The sequence below is a fragment of the Amblyomma maculatum genome, chromosome 4 (genome assembly GCF_055883805.1).
Source record: "Amblyomma maculatum isolate TAMU_Amacu chromosome 4, ASM5588380v1, whole genome shotgun sequence".
Taxonomy (NCBI): domain Eukaryota; kingdom Metazoa; phylum Arthropoda; class Arachnida; order Ixodida; family Ixodidae; genus Amblyomma; species Amblyomma maculatum.
Window position 1 is genome coordinate 15,239,264 of NC_139347.1, and position 16,896 is coordinate 15,256,159.

Genomic DNA, 16,896 nt, shown 5'->3' on the forward strand with positions numbered 1-16,896 from the left:
AGCATTATCAAACCTGAAATGTCACACCCTTTCCTTCGCTAGGGGAAGGTCATGAAACATGCCGGTGTTTTGCATACTAGTGGGAAGGATCGAAAGGTAGCCGCACACACCACTTAAAATCTCTGGACTTTACCAAACTCTGTGCTGTGCGTCGTTTCGGTTATGTTCATACAAGACCTTACAGCAGGAGAGAGGCTGAGGCGTCCTTGTGCGACAAAGTTGGTGTAGTGTGTGTTCAACTTTTAAAAATGGGAACCGTCCAAGCAAAGGTATGTCTGTGAACCTGCCTATATTTAACTCGGTGGTGGAGTTATTGCTTTTTCGATATATTTGTGCACATTGCCATCATACTCAATATACGCCGCGCGGAATCCGCCAGTTTGAGCTTTGACCTATTTACGTTAAGTTTCGTTCACTCGATCGCATGCAACGTTTTGGCAGTTTGGTGATACTTGCTTACGATACTTGCTTACCTGTCTTGCAGTCGTTTGAGAGGCAAGAGGCGAAGGAGATGCAAGTGCCTCTGGACCAAATAGAGGTCAGTGTGTTCTCTTTTAGTTTTAGATGCTGAGTTACATAGAGTTTATTTTGCAGGCTCGTGTTGACGCTGTGTTCATAGACGGTGTTTGTCGGACTAAGGATGATATCCTGAAAAAGGCCGTCAATGAACTTTTCAACGCTAGAGATTTTCAAGAGGTGAGCGTGTAGTCGCCAAAGCGTCGAGGGACGACTATTTGTCGTCGCGAATGTAAGCAGTGACGAACAAACTTTTTGTTTCAGGTAATATTAAAAACGCGCTACGTGAGAAAGCAACTTGAAACATTGGGAGCATTTAAGCAGATCGCCGTGACGATTGATACAAGTTCAGGTAAGGAGAGTCAATACTCAGCTGAGCTTGGAAGCTTTTTGGTAGTACGATGGAGCACAGAAGCACTGCCTTTCAGGGCCTGAGGCAAGCCCAAGTGGTTTAGAAGTGACATTCAAGGTTCAAGAAGTGAGGCGACTTGTAGGAGGTATCAATACTCTTGTTGGCAACAATGAAGGGAGCATGGTATGTATCCATCACTTGTCGTCTGTTAAATAGCATGCTTTTAATGACCAAGCTCACTGAAACAATTGCTTCTAGGTTGTGGGCCTCAAGTTCCCAAACACATGGGGTCGAGGAGAGTTTGTTCAAACAGAGTACCACTATGGCACCAAGCATTCTAGCGGGTTCAACATTACTGTCAGCAAGCCGTTCCTGGGTTGGCTAAATCCCAGGTAACACTGAAAACTGCATTTGTAACCTGACTTTTCATACAGCGCCTTCTCCTCTTTACAGAATCACTGGAGCAGTATTTCAGCAGGCAGCGGACTTTCCATGGAGTGGCTTCAGGCAGCTTGATCGAGGCTTGCTTACGGAGCTCTTGGTATTCACACTTTGTTGCTTTTCTTCAGAAATTTAAGTCAACAGTTTTGCAAAACTCATTTTTAGCCATTTGGTCTGCAAAGTTTGACTCTAGTGTTAGAACTTTATTCTCAGGCACCGTTTGTACTTATTTCTTGTAATTCCAAAACTCTGACCATTCGCTGCTGCCCAAGGAGTTTCCGGTTGTGGTATAGAAGAGCACTGACCTTCTTTCCAGAGAAACTGCTGTATGCTGTTATCGCTGTAAAAAGAGAGTATGAGGAGGCAGGTTGGACAGCCTTTTATTACTGCTACTTTAAAGCTCGTGTATTCACATAAAAGTAAAGTGCCTGGTTTGCCAGATTATTCTAGGCTCCTTTTTTTTTTTTCAGTAATAAAGGTAAGACAGCAGTTGGTCATGTAAAGACAGCTGGCATATTCTTTGGAGGAAAAGGTAGTTAAGCATTATTTATCTGAGAAGTACCTCCACACAGGTCATGGAAGGAAGCTGGCAACCTTCTAGAGTTAACATGAATCAGCTTATAAGATTGGTGGGCTTGAATACGTTTACCCATCTCATTTTTGTGTATAAATGTGACAGGGGTGTCTGTGGAAAGCACCTGTTGGTCTTAACACAGCAATATAGAGGAGTCAACTAGATCAAATTTTGCAAATTATTAACTGACATTGTCTCTAGCGAGTGCTAATTATGATTTCAATTTTGTTGATGGCAAATAAATAGTAGCTTTAGCCTTGTTATGCAGTTAAATAAAAAAAGTTGCGTTGAAATGTAACGTGTGCTCTTGATCCTCATAGTTTGAGTCGTCACCTGGTGTGCACCATAGCCTTCGATGGGAAGCTCTGTGGCGTGAACTGTCCTGTCTTGGCCAGACGATCCCCTTCATTGTTCGGGAAGAGATGGGGCACTCCTTGAAGTCTTCCGTAAAGGTATGCATGCCCATAGTTTCCTGTTCTGGTGACAAGTTTGTACAGTGTAATGAATTTTTTCTTCTCTGGTTTAGCACATAGTGACTGTGGACAGGAGAGATAACTCTATCCTGCCAACGGAAGGAAGCTACTTCAAGTTGCACCAGGTAAACCCAGCTTGATTCTTGTCCACATCGGCACTATATTTCCTGCACATAGTTTCTATGGGTTCTTATATTAGGCTGTCATGCTATTTGTCTCTTAATACTTGCTTGGCCGTAAGCATCCTTTTATTTTTTTCGCACCTGTGACTAAAGAGCAAGTGGAGGGGATATGTCTTTTCTAAGCAAACCTAAAATCCAAAGACAAGTCTTCTCTTAATTTTCTTTTTAAAGCTAAATGCTTAAGAAAATCAAGTGAAATTCAATTGTTTAAGGCCCCTTACCGTGCATTTACCGATGCCTGCTGTCGTCCATGTCCCAGTAAAGTAATTACATGTTTCATTCTGTGTTTCAGGAGTTTTCATGACACAGTTGTTACCATTTCCATCTTTATTGTTACCATTTGCAACCAGAGAGGATCTGTTCTTAAAACAACACTTGCAGTACTTGTTCCAAAATATAGAAAACGAGGAAAGTAAGCACCAGTTGAAGTACATAAACGATTTTATGCTGGCTGTTCAGCTTGCCACCATGAGCTGTTTCCTTTCTTTCTTTCTCAGGAGTTTGCTGGTTTGGGTGGTGACGTTGGCTTCGTCAAGCACGAAGTGGAATATCAGCTGAACCTGCCAATAGCAAGAGACATAGTGAGTGCTTTTTTTTTTCCTTTTTTTTTTTTTTGCCATGACTTTCTAGGTTCGCTTGCCAGTTGATGGTGGTCATTTATTTTTTCTTTTGCTGAATGGTGCAATAGCAGGCAAATGCTTTGCAAGTGCTGTGAAGCCAGGTAAATTCTGGCTTCAAGGGATTCGAGAAAATGTCAGAATTGTCTGAAGGTTGAATGTCGCCTAAAAACTGTCACAAACCATTTGCATGAAAGTACACTTTATTTCCAAAAAACCTGGGATATGGTCATCTTTTAAGGCTAGACCCATGCTATAAAAGGTGTTCTCTGTTTCGTCAAATGGGACGCATGCGAAAGCCCGATATTCCACTGCTCTGCCAGTGGATCGTGGACACGTGGAAAGCAATACCAGCCAGCTTTGTGCATAAGAGCTTCAAAAAATGTGCCATCAGTAACAGCTTGGATGGTTCCAAGGATGACTACGTCTTTCAGAGTGGTGATGAAGCCTTGGTTGGATGGTAGCAGTGAGAGCGGCGGCGATTGAGAATCGGATAACCAGTGGTTTGAATAAGTGTTCTGAAAACGAAATGATCACCGAGTTTGCAATTGTATCTTTCTAGTGCCCTTTTACGAAATGATCACCGAGTTTGCAATTGTATCTTTCTAGTGCTCTCTTTTTTTTTATTTCTGATAAACGTGCAAGTTATATGTGAGCATTTTTTCACGGAGTTCAAAGTTAGAGGTGCTGGTTATATGAGAGTAAATACGGTATCATATGAAGCATGCTGCCGAAGTTGGCAGGAGCGACACAGATCTAAAGCTCTGGTTATCAAGCCGCACTAACATGTCTGCATGGCTTAGGAGTAGTGTGTCAGACTCAGGTTCCAAGAGTCCTGGTGGGTTGGATTTCCATCTCAAAAGTGCTGCCTAAGTTGGCATGTGGCAGCTCCTGCCAATTCTCATGACATGTGGTCTCATGATGCCATGCAAATCTCCGACACAGACATGAGTGTTGCTGTTGCACGAGCCCGGAGGCTTCTGTCTTTTGGCTTGGCAGGATTTGGCTTGTGGACTCTGTGAAAATTACAGTTACACCGAGCTTTAGTTACACAACTAACTGATGTAAGGTCCCAGTGGTGGCTTTCACCGTAAAATTATGAGAATGCCAGCGGTGCTGAGAGACCGGCAGGTGTCTTGTTGCGTTGCATATTGACTGGTCCAAGCGAGTGGCCTGCACACTTTTTCAAAGGCTGTGCCTTTTGCAGATTTTTTTTTTATTAAACACTTTCCATGATTTTTAACTAACACTTTGTATGTATGGATCTTCTCTACTGTTTTGAAACCACTGGTTAAGGGGGTTGCTTGATGAATTTATGTATTGTTCATGAAAGTTACCAAATTTGAACCCTCATACTTTTTTTTAATTTTCTAGCAGAATGCAACTGTTATGTAGGCAATAGCTGAAGCACTTCCTCTCCGTTTTTTTTTTTTTTTTGTTGTACAGGTGCTGTAAACTTGAAAGAGATGGAGTAGCTTGGGAGTGCAGAATATTGTTAAAGAGTATTATACTTAACATAATGGCATGGCTGTTCTGACGCAGGTGCTTCAGGGATGTTGCATGGCTGGCCACATGATGGGCTTTGGGCACAACAAGACATTTAGCATCTGCGACAGGTTCTTTCTTGGTGGCCCACTAGGTCTGCGAGGTTTCCAGCAGAGAGGAGTTGGGCCACACGTGGAAGGTAGTAAACTCAGTCCTCTTTGTACTGCGGAACGAGTATATACTATACGGAAGAGGGGAACTGCCGACTGACAGGATTGTGAGAGATTAAGCGCATGCAAGCACTCACGTGCACAAAAAAAGATAGTGAAGAGGACCCACATAGTGACAATACCTGGGGAGATTAAATGCTAGCTCTTTGTGCAGCACTTTGTGATTACGGCATTATGGATCACCAGGTACTTATGACAGGTGCCTGAATGCTATTTAATTTGGAGGAAATTTTTGGATAACGCTGACTCTTGCAGAAAAGAATCTCGACCTTCTTTGCCTCGAGGAACCCTGAAGGCTTTACAATGGTGATGAGGAATCTCGTGTGTCCTGGCTTCCATCTCAACCTTTTCAACATGCATGCAAAAAAAAAAAAAAATTAGGCGAGTCGCATCAATTGCAGTACAGTCAGATCTAGAATAGAGACTGAGAGAAGTGGGTGAGATTGAGGCATGCATGCTTTTAGGCACTAAAACCTTCCAGGGAATTTCTCTAAGGTACATGTCATGGGTCTCATGGAAACCGGCTTGAGAACACTTTTTTGCTTACAGCGATAAGTATTTGAGTTTTCTGTGGCTGTATTAAGTCCCTGCAAGGTCAATAAACATAATTCTTCATTTTTTTATAGAGTGCTCAGAAATTATTACTCACTTTAGTGACATCTGACAAAGTTAATCAGTTGGCTTTACCATGACATTATCTGCTTGAGAAACCACTGATTGAATGTGTTGCAGTAAAGATAGTAAAGTAACAAACATTGCATTTATCTTCATGCTAGCATGTTATACTGGTTGCGTTCTTGACATTATAGTGCCACATAAGAAAAGGCAGTTTCCCATACTCCTGCATATTTTTCTCTGTGTTACTGACACTGGATTCCATGTTCTATAGAGGCTGTTGTGAACCTAGGGGAGGGATGGAGGGGAATGCCGGGGGCGGTGAAAGAAAAGATAACCGCGGCACTAAGAAAAAAAAAAAAAGCTGTGCTGGAGTATAGTTTATGGAGGCCAATAAAAGCGTTTTAAAATCTGCGCATGCAAAGTTCAAAACAAAGAGAAAAATATTTTGTTAGACATGTGGCACCACCTAGCGAGGCTGATGCAAAGCACAGCACAGCAGTCATGATCATGTTGCTCTCACCAGGGAGCAGGAAATCAGCCTTGAATTAGCCTTGATTTATACACCTTTCCAATTAGTGGTCACTGGCCGTCACCATTGTTCGCTTGCCTGCTTTGTGCAATTTGCGTAGTGTGATGGAAGCCACAGTGGAACCGGTTTGCAGCAGTCCAGTATGGCAGTGCACTTTTTGGAAAGGTATATAGCGCAAAGCACACATTAGAAACAGCAAAGGCATAAGGAAATGAACATGGAACAACAATCGTCAGTAGTAAAAAAAATGCTCTTGCATTACTGCATTCAAGCAGATGCTTTAAATTTTTTATCAGGTGCCAAGAGGTGAATTCCTTTTGGCTAGAGGCTTAAGGACGTGGCTTTTAGATTGTAAAAAATGATCAAATAATTTTTTTTTTGTTCTATCCATTAGTATGCCCCATTTTCTGTGCTGTCCAAAAGTTCCACTGTTGAAATCTATCAGCAAGTGCTCTAAAGAAAAAGTTTAATGATCAACAGTGACACCACTTATCAGAGATTGAGTCCATTAGTTCGTTTCGCTCCGAGGACCACATTGCAGGTGTGCTGCAAAACTTCTAATTATTTGGAGCCGTGAACAAGACTATGTCATATCAGTCTTTATTTACTTATTCATACCTTAAGTGCCCCTGAGTAGGGGTTCTACATGAGGTGTGGGCGATTTGAGAGAAGGAGGTCTTTAATAGCCGACCTAAAATTTGTCGAACTGGAGCGGTGCACAACTTCTTCGGGCAAGTCATTTCAGTCCTTTGGGTAATCGAAAAAAGAATGAATGAAAATGAAAAGGATGAAAAAAATAAATAAATAATTTTCTGAAGCCTTGCAGGGCAAAGAAATCTGATGCTTTTGTTCTATGATACCGAAACAGGGCACAAGATATGTGCAAGAAACTCGATAGAAACGCGTCTGCTGATGACCTTCCAGGGACTGAGGCGGCAAATTTTAACTTCGCGCTTTACTGTGACGGGTCGTATGCTTTATTCTCTCTGTCGTTGTCAGAAATAACGATCACTTAGTTTTATTGCGTTAGCAATACTGCGCCAGGTTCCAGCCCGTCGCACCGTCCCGGGAAGGGCCATGTTTGAGCTTGAGCTGCTGCAGAATTGAATACGGCTTTAACCAAGCCATATGAACGTGCCTTAGTGGCCTATAGAGGTAACGTGATTGCCAGGGTCCTGGCAGGCTGATTCTGACTAACCGTCCTATGTGAAACAAGAGACCCAAGTATTGCTAATGCAAGTCAACCCGGTTTAGCCAGAGCTAAACCACAGCCAATTTTCATTCATTTATTGTGCTCTTGGGGCCATGCGCATTACATAGGAGAGTAGTTATACATAAATTTATAACATAGCAGTGAGAGCGCAATTTTACAAAGTGTTGCTGGTTATAAAGTCAAACCCGGATATATCGAACCCGCATAATTCGAATTTTGGTTAAATCGAACTCGCAGAATATCCCCTTGAAAATCCCATGTAAAAGTATAGGAAAGCTGCGTCGTATATCGAACTCCAATTTCACTGGTCGTTCGATATATCAAACTTCGTACCACGCACTTGAAGGTGCGCCTTCCTTGAAGACGATCGCATCACCCTCGGTTGTTTGCCACGTGACGTTTTCAAGCCACGCGGAAGGAATGAGAGGGGACAGTTCGGCGACGGCTGGTCTAGGGCAGCGCCGCGCGCATCTGCGGGGATTGTTTGCTGCACACCAGCACGTGATGTTTGCAAGCCTTGTGCGTGAAGGAACCAGAGGGAACTGGTGTGAACGAGAGGGGAAAAACGCTATAGAGTGAAGCACAAGGGTGTGCCCCTTCTTCTGTCGAGATATCTCCCTCCTTCCTCTCTCTTTCCCTGTCTTCGTTCACAGTAGCACGCGCTACGCATGCGCTAAGCCAGCTCGGCTCGTGGCAGACAGAATGTCGTATGCTTCCTCCAGCATGTGTTGTGAACCTTCTGTGCGCGGCGGCTGACGTGCGATGTGCGTTTCGTGTCATCCTCTGCTGAACGTGCATAAGCTATGGTGGCTGCGGACGTTAAGCCGCAAATTTCTTCTCTTTTTTTTTTTTTGCGAGAGTCTTCCATTCTTGCATCAATGAAAGCGTGCAATCAGCTGCGATCATGACACCGGCTTTTAGGTTTGTTCGCTTCAAACGGCATTTGCAGCTATCACGCTTTTCAGTGATTTTGTGGCGGTGGGCTACACCCATCCCAAGCGCAGTGTGATAAATTGAACCAGGCTTGTGCAATCAAGCCGTCATGGGCACTCTGCCAAGTTCGCTCCCCGCCACCCCCAGCAGGAGCTATCGAAAGATAAATACGCGATGACATTATCGCTGGGCAGCATCTTGGCACGCTGCTAATGCGACGGCCGAAATGGAGGGACGCACGCCACCGATATGCAAGCGAAAACACTCCCGTTTTCTGCTGCGGTGGTGCAAAAACCTTGTTTTGAACTGTCGAGAGCGACGCAGTTCCAACAAGTAGGAAATTTTTCGCTCTGTCACTGCCACTCGTCGCTGAGTTTGCTCAGTCGTTTGCATGTGAACTGGTCTTAATGCCTTTGCTTTTTTTATATTCTTGGGGGCAAAAGTGGAGGGTGGGTTCATTATGCGAGTGGGTTGATTACGCGACAAATACGGTATCATATTTCACGATCCTAAGAGGCGTCTCAAGCCGATTTTTCTATATCGAACCATTTCGCGATCCCCTTCGAGTTCGATACTATCTTGGTTCGACTGTACAATTTTAGTTGACGCATTCTTGAATTATATGATTGTCATAGATTAGTGCCTGTGGTGCGGGAATGTGATTTCACTCATTAGATGTACGCGGTAAAAATTAATAAAAGTAGGTTTTTGTTCTGCAGAATGCTACTCCAACTTTATAGACGTGATGATTCTATGGTGACACATACTATGGAGGTGAAATAATTTCTTCCCTTATGCCAAGCTGCTTGCCAGAAAAATATGCATGATGTGATGTAATACCTCTTGCAGTTCAAACTGAGCACAATGGAAACTGTATCACATTATCACCGGATGTAATGTCTGTACTGAGCTCCCTGCCTGTCTCAAGTGCTCAGTTTCGGTTTTGTTCAGTAAAAAGTGTTTAATTTCCTTATGCTGCAGGGCTTTAGAAAATGAATTCCAGAAATTTATTCAGAAAACCTAATATGGCACTGTTTTGTCCACAGCTTTGAACTCTTCTTTGGGAGTAACCACCCCAATGCTACAATTAAATATTTAGTGTGCATCAATTAATTAGTTGTATAATTAGAAGACTATAGCAAATTATGTCTGCCGCAGCTAAGAATTTGTTCCTGTAACAGTTTTCTTCTGTTTTGAACTGACTTTTTTTCCAAGAATTTTTGAATGTGTTTGCTAATACATCTGGTATGCATATTTGCTTTGAGGTTCACATGGTGTGATGCCGTTCTGTGGAGGGTGTGCACATCACTTGTATTGTGAAGCTTTTCTGGGTAGGGGGGGGGGGGGGAACGGCTTGACTTTTACTCTGAGTTTACTTGTACGGAGCTACAGAGTGTTCTTGCATTTTAAGGTATTGTTGCGGCATTCTTAAAGTCAGCTTGTTCTACTCCGTGACAGAGCCTGCATTGCCATGTGGCCACCTCTGTTATGTCCCCAGGTCATTCGCTGGGAGGTGAGGCTTACTGGGCCTCCGGCCTTCATCTCTACACACCACTGCCTTTTCGACCCGGTGAAGGTGGTATAGGAGACTACTTTCGGACGCATGTCTTCGCCACTGCTGGAAATGTGGACGACTTCAAATTCAGTGAGTGTTGAGTTAGGTGATGTGCACTGCAGAGCTGTGGGAATGTTTTTCTTGTGAACTGTTGTCACTGTAGCAAGGAACAAGTGTCGATTCACTCATGCGTAAGTTGGAATGCTGAATCAGTTGTAGAATCTACAGCCAGCATGTAAAGTTCTTGGGCTTTTTCAGAGTGTCTACAACCGGGAAAACGGGGAATTGTCAGGGAAATTTCATACACTGGAAAAAAATCAGTGAAATGCCAGGGAAGCCATAGAAAATTTTGCCAAGTAAAGGAAAATGGCACAATATATTCTGCAGTTCATTTTCATTTTAAGCTGGCGCACATCAAGTATGGTATTCATGCAGTTGTTTGTTTTGTGCTGTCTTGTCAGCGTGCGGCGTGCAAGGCGAGGCGCAATATATTATGCTAACGCATGGCTGAGCTGCCACAATGCAGTGCAGTTCACTTATAACGATACTACTGAGAAAACTGGAAAATCCGATCGTTATAACCAATTATCGTTATACCAGAACCAGCCAAAAAAGGGTAAAAAAAAAAAAAAAGAGCACGCACCCACATATTTTCCCATGTATGTAGGCTTGCCTACTTACTAGGGTGAGTAAATCTGGTTGAGCAGCGCTAGTCAAAATAAATATCACTAAACACTTTATTACAGGATACGTCAATAGCCATAAAATAACTTTTAAAAAGTTGGAAATTCGCGCTCGCTTGAGCAGCAGCTGAAGCTTGACAATCACTGTGAGCAGCACTTCCAGTAGTGTGTACGCTGGTGGCAGCCCTTTTTGCATGCGCGAAACCGATTAGCGACTGGATTAACTGCAGAACATCCCCAGCCTTGATGGTGCTTAAAATCGTAGAGTGCGAATGCCCATATTTTGTGACGAGGCTTCCAAATTGAAACCTGCCAGAAATCCCGATGAATCTGCTGTTTCATCTCAAGAGCTATTGTGTTGTCAATGTGGTCGGCGCAATCTTCCGCGGACGCACATTTGGCGATGACGATATGACTGCACCCTTTGCATGGCAACAGGCAGCGACTGCAATAATGATAGTGTTCATTTCATAATCGCACACAATGGCGCTCGCCGATTTCTCCACGGCAGTCCGTTTTGGTCACGCGTAAAGTTTTCATGTCATTCCCTTCTTAGTATTTTATTTTTTTATTAAACATTCAGACAAATTTTCGTGGTAAACATCTACCGGGCGGCGATAAAGCTATCATTGTGTTCAATGTACCATTAATAATCAATCGTTATATCCGGTTTATTTTTACATTGGGCCAATGGGAAACTGATAAATTCCAAGAATTTGATCGATATAAGGGATATAGTATTGGTGGAAATGTGGACAGCTTCAAATTCAGTGAGTGTTAGGTTGGGTGATGTGCACTGCAGAGCTGTGGGAATGTTTTTCTTGTGAACTGTTGTCACTGTAGCAAGGAACAAGGAACAGAACCGGGTTAAGTGGAGAAATATGGGAGAGGCCTTCGCCCTGCGGTGGGTATAGTCAGGCTGATGATGATGATGATGTTATATCTGGTATCGTTATAACTGGACTACACTGTAAAAGAATCAATACGCACGTGAGGTGGGTGCTCAATAAAATATGTGGAAGCGCTGTGTGAGAGCAGAATGCGACAAAATGCAGGAATAACCGCCCCGGCAGCGGCCAGTGTGAGAGAGATAGGCGTGCTTTGAGGCTGGCATCAGTGCGCTTTAGGTTTTCAGAAAACTTTTGACATTCTTACCGGCCATTTAATAACTTTTTGTTGTGAATTATTCGTCTGTGCTCATTATCATCAGCAGCGTCATTTTTTAGCCTCTTCACTGGTCAGGGAATTTGAACTGAAATAACCAGGGAAAACCTGGAAAAGTCAGGGATTTTGAAAATAGTGGTTTGCCAAACACGCTTTTCTTTTTTTTTTTTCTTTTTTTTTTTGCGGGACTCATACATGGTAGAAGTGGCAAAAAAAAAAGTCAAGATCTGACCATTTGCCCTTACATAAATATTTTCTTTTGCCTCTGTTTCAGCAAACGACATGCAGCAAAACTTTGAGCTGGCCACGCGCAACTTGCGGTGGTCGGTCGGTGCAGGCATTGTGCTCTCCATTGGACACATTGCCCGCTTTGAGCTGAATTACTGCTTGCCCATGAAGGCAAAGTCTGGTGACAGGTTAGTCTCCGTACCGGTCCCTGTCTTTTGCAATAAACTATTGCAGTGCTATTGTGTAAAGCAAAGTTGCACCTTGGGCTGTGGCAGTACATTGTGGGTCGAAAAAGCCTTTCTTAATGACTTCAGTTGCTCATTTGCTGGAAAGGATGCAAAGCAAGAAAATCATTGATGCATTCATTGCACCTTCATTGAACATTGCTGGCACATAAAAAATGCTAGAGGGAAAGCATTCTGTCACCTGGTGGTGACAATGCCGAAGTCATATCAAACGAAGGGACTGTTGTAGCACTGAAATGAACTCTCTTTCAGCCAACTTATGCCTGCAAAAGAACTACGCAACTCGGCGGCGGGGATAACTGAAATCATACTTGGTGGTTATCAAACTACAAATGCTCATTGCTGTCAGCAGCGCCTAACTCTTTCCCTACTGTGCCCATTGAGCATCGTTAGCCCGCTAATGATGACTTCACGCGCCGATTTTGAACCCTTCCACGTCGCTCACGGACACACTATAATATCTAGCGTGTAGTCGAATAACTAAGTTTTGATTTGGATGCTGTTTACATTTTTTCCACATAGCGGCTATTTTTGAGCGCGCTCCGAACACGCGGAAGCATCTGAGTCGCATGTGAGAATGGTGACATCAGCGTCGACAACCCGCACTTCAAAACGTCGCAAATCTGACGACTACGCTCTATCTACGATTGTTTTTATTAATGACGCAAGTATAACCGACTCTGAAGATGCTACCAGTTATTGTCAGAATTCAGTTTCGACCCCGCTGACGACGGAAACCAGCCCGGAACATCGGCGACCGCACTCTGGCCCGCTAACAATGACTTTGTGAGCAAATTTTGAACCTTTCCGCGTCGCTCACAAACATGCTACGCCTTCTAGCATGTAGTCAGATAACTGGAGCTTAGATTTTATTGCTGTTTACATTTTTCCCGCCAGGTGGCTATTTTTCAACACGCTCTGAGCACGTGGCAACGTCGGAGTTGCATGCGAGAATGGCGGCATCCCCATTGACAACATACGCTTCGAAACGTCGCAAATCTCACGATTCCACACTATGTACGACCGATGTTATCGATGACCCAAGCAGTAGTGACTCTGAAGATGCTGCCTTATCGTCAGAATTCAGTTCCGACCCCGATAACGATGGAAACCAGCCCGGAACATCGGCGGCCACAGTTTGTTGGCCTGTTTTGCATACGTCTGGGACTGCTCTGGATGTTTTGTTTATGTCGTTAGTGTCATTTATCTCATTCCCAGGGTGTCAACATCATTCGGGCACAATATCTTGCCTCCCACAAAACGGGGAGTGGCGTTCTGCCCAAGAAGGGAACCGGGAATCCGTTTCAGCATGGCGTTCTGCAGCGGCCCTCGTTGATTGCTCATTATGCATCAAGAAAACTATTCAATACTGCACTTTTATTTTTTCACAGGGGGTAGCCAATATGATGCTCTGCATTTTGTATATCTAAAAAAAAATTTAAAATTTTTGTTGTTTCATTTAAAAGTGCATTTCGTCAAGTTTTCTTCAATATTTTCTAAAATCTACTTTTTTGGAAATTATATTGTGTTACTACCCACAACTTTATATTCAAAGTTGTATGCCTAAAAAGCGAATCTATTTAGCTTTCTTTTCATGCATTGTATAAAAGTTTAAACATGATAGTTTTTACAGAAACAAAAATTACTGAAACCTACCGAACACGGCCATTTCGCCCACGGTAGGGAAAGAGTTAATCTAAAGGTGATCAGGAAACATCAAGATAAATCTACCAAAGGTAAACCTTTGGTAGAGCAGTGCGGAACGGTGTGGACGCAGTCGTGCGCGGCTGTGACCATTCGAGACAAATCTCGGCACATCTTACATATCAAAGAATGTGACAAAGTAGAATCCTGGCGACACCAGGCATAAGCAAACAGCACAAAGTCTTTGTGGCATTAGATTGTTCTGCGCGTTACAATCTAAGTGATAAGGCTGCATGTCAGCAGCTGCCAACAAATACTGGCATAATAAAGATTGCAATAAATAAATAAAATAATATTGCAATAGCTTGCGGCGTTACTTTCCAGGGAAACCTATCTAAATTTCTAAGAGTATGGAAAAATGTGACTTGAGAGTGAAGTACAAAGGCATTTCTTGGCAGTTTTGCTTACCTAAGAATGCCAGTCTGTGCATGTTGGTGCAAAGGTTGAAGATGGGGAGCACGTCTGGTGCTTGTAGGCATCTGTCTGCATTTTAATACCCTTTGCATGAAAGTAGCAGGGCGTCTTGTTATGACAGTAGTAGGTTTTGAACACTATGCTTCTAGTTTTTGAAGCAAAAGCTTCACTACGGTAGGTAGATCGAGCCGTCGGGTATACACACTTTTCACCTTGAGGGAGATTTTGAGGTCAAACTTCTAGTGGTCACCATGTGACTTTAGTCACATAGGTCACCAAATGGTCGTGACCACTGTCAAGCTCAAGGTCATGTGACCTGCCGTCGGTAAGGATATTTAGAGGTTAAATTTCTGTGTTAAGCCTGGTGGTCACTATGTGACTTTAGGGCATAGTCACATAGGCCACCAAGTGACCCGTGACCTCTGTAAAGGTCAAGGTCACAAAATTTAGAGGTCAGACTTCTGTGTTAAGCCTGGTGGTCGCCATGTGACTTTGGGGCGTAGTCACGTGGCCACCAAGTGGCCCATGACCACTGTCAAGTTCACGAGATTTAGAGGTCGAACTTCTGTGTTAAGCCTGGTGGTCACATGTGACTTTGGGGCATAGTCATGTAGGCAACCAAGTGGCCTGTGACCACTGTCAAGGTCACGTGAGGGGATGTCAGTGTGACGTAGTAGAGGGTACTAGAGAGGCGATTTATGTATAAATAGGAACCCCCGGGCTCCTACCTAGGTTACGACACTGCGCGAGATGGAGGAGGACGAACGCCGTGCTACAGTAACGCGTCGGAATGCAAATGAGGCCCTGAAAAGACGGCTTGCCGAAGAGACTGATGAAACACAGGTTTTACGTTAGGAGAAACGCACTAATCCAAGCTTGGCAATGAGCGTAGCCGTGTAATGACGCTTTCGCTTTCCTCCAGGGTTAATCAAACTTGAACCACCAGCTAATTTTTTAACACTTTGTAAACCAGCCACTCTCACAGCTGTCTGCATGTATCTGCTCATTGTCGTGTGGGTTCACGGCTTGGCCCAGTCATTAGTACTTTGACCTCACTTATGAATGCTTGGCCCCATTGCATCTATGCACTGTGAAGCTGCCACCATGGCAACTGAGTGCCCCTGTACCCCTATGTTTGGCCCCTCGTGTTTTAGTGTATTCTGTCGGTCTCTGAGCACATTAAATGGTTAGCAGCTGAGGATATTATAAACATGCTTATTACGAAATTTTGTTATCAGGCAGCACATTAGTCTTTAAAAGCAGTGTAAAATTACACCTTCTTGTAGAGCCACTCTTGGCCTTCTCAGATTTATTCCATGCAATTTATATTTCACGCTCTTTATTTCTTTGTGTGAATGAATTTCCCTCGAAGTATAGTTGAAAAATATTTCTTATCATGTTGCACAATTACAATTTATGCAATGTTTTTACACATCCCGAGAATTGTGCCGGGAGAATTGGGTGGGTTTGAGTGCAAACACCCATTCACATCCTTTCCCAATGGGAGGTCGTGCTACACAGCTCTAGCTTGAATGACCAGCTGTAACAGGTGAGCTCAGCCTGCCTGGTAGCGAAAAGTCCTTCAGAATGAGGGGGAGGGGGGAATACTTAAACTTCTGAGAACCCATAAACTTATTTTTACTACTTCAGCAAGTAGCTTGTAGCAAGAAAAAAGAAGTTTGTGCCTTCCAGTGTGCTTGTATTTTCACTGGTACTGTCGCAAGCAACAGGTGGTTGCATGTGAATATGTTTAGGTAGAAATGCTTCTGTCACCAACGCTATGTTTGGCACATGAAAAAAAAAAAAACGCAGCGGAAAGGATGCGTTCACAAGAAGTGTACACACAAGGCTAGTCCAGTATTGTGCTGTGTACTTATCCTTGAGAACGCATCCGCTCCGCTGGTTTTTTGATGTACCATGCACCGACTGGGGTCAAGTGGATGCAGCTAGCACAGAACCGGGGTAATTGGAGAAATATGGGAGAGGCCTTCGCCCTGCAGTGGGTATAATCAGGCTGATGATGATGATGCACTGACTGGTCTAACAAGCTATGCTTCAATACTCTGCTATGCTTATTCCAGGTTGAACCAAGGCCTGCAGTTTGGTATTGGAGTCTCCTTTTTGTAGCACTGCCAGTCTCTATTCACATCCTTTGTTTTGATAGGTAAGTTCTGGGTTGTCTTGACATCCCTGCCTTATTCTTGGCTGGCATTTCCTTCTTTTCACACACTGGTTAACTTCCAGGTTCCTACTTCTGAAGGACATAACAGCGAGCTTACGGATGCACTCTACTGGAGACTGCAGAATGCGCTGGAAATCTCTCCACTTGCTTTTAGGACCATAGTGTACAATCATTTTCAAGAATTTTTGTTTTTTTTTTCCAAGCTTATGGCTTCCGCAGTCGTTGAGTTTGAATAAAAAATATGGATGCTGTGTCGAGAGAAACTTTTTCTTTTGGTAACTATGTTTAGAAAATGCCTATGACTGCGTGGCACCTACCCTTCTGCATCATTTGCACATCCAATAGCAGTCCTAGACACTCTGGGCCCCAGCTCAGTTGCATCAGATAAACATGCATTGCACTAAGAAGCACAAATTACTAACAAGGAGGTTATATATAACCTCCTTGGTTACTGAAACCAGAGCATAACATAAGACAGAACAGCTCCTTAAAACCTGCAGACTTCCTGATATGTATGAGGCAACAAAACCTTGTTAGGCAATGACTCGTCACATGAGA

The 16,896-nt window shown here is 43.5% G+C and overlaps 1 protein-coding gene across 1 annotated transcript; it reads left to right on the plus strand.

The window, feature by feature from the left end:
* Positions 1–17: 17 nt before the first annotated feature.
* On the plus strand, positions 18–16,591 carry LOC146190332 (sorting and assembly machinery component 50 homolog). Its single transcript, XM_084600798.1, has 15 exons — positions 18–269; positions 485–538; positions 595–696; positions 781–868; positions 945–1,051; positions 1,127–1,260; positions 1,322–1,409; positions 2,204–2,335; positions 2,410–2,481; positions 3,036–3,119; positions 4,698–4,839; positions 9,662–9,808; positions 11,840–11,981; positions 16,238–16,320; positions 16,401–16,591. The coding sequence occupies exons 1-14, from the start codon at positions 249–251 to the stop codon at positions 16,281–16,283; spliced, it is 1,359 nt and encodes a 452-aa protein (XP_084456924.1). The 5' UTR covers positions 18–248; the 3' UTR covers positions 16,284–16,320; positions 16,401–16,591.
* The last annotated feature ends 305 nt before the right edge of the window (positions 16,592–16,896 follow it).

What these genes read in the sequence shown, in the direction of transcription:
- LOC146190332 (XM_084600798.1), top strand. Translation starts at nt 249, where the DNA reads ATGGGAACCGTCCAAGCAAAG. An exon ending in TGCCTCTGGACCAAATAGAG is followed by an intron (nt 539 to 594) that starts GTCAGTGTGTTC and finishes TTTATTTTGCAG; the next exon opens with GCTCGTGTTGACGCTGTGTT. An exon ending in GCAACAATGAAGGGAGCATG is followed by an intron (nt 1,052 to 1,126) that starts GTATGTATCCAT and finishes AATTGCTTCTAG; the next exon opens with GTTGTGGGCCTCAAGTTCCC.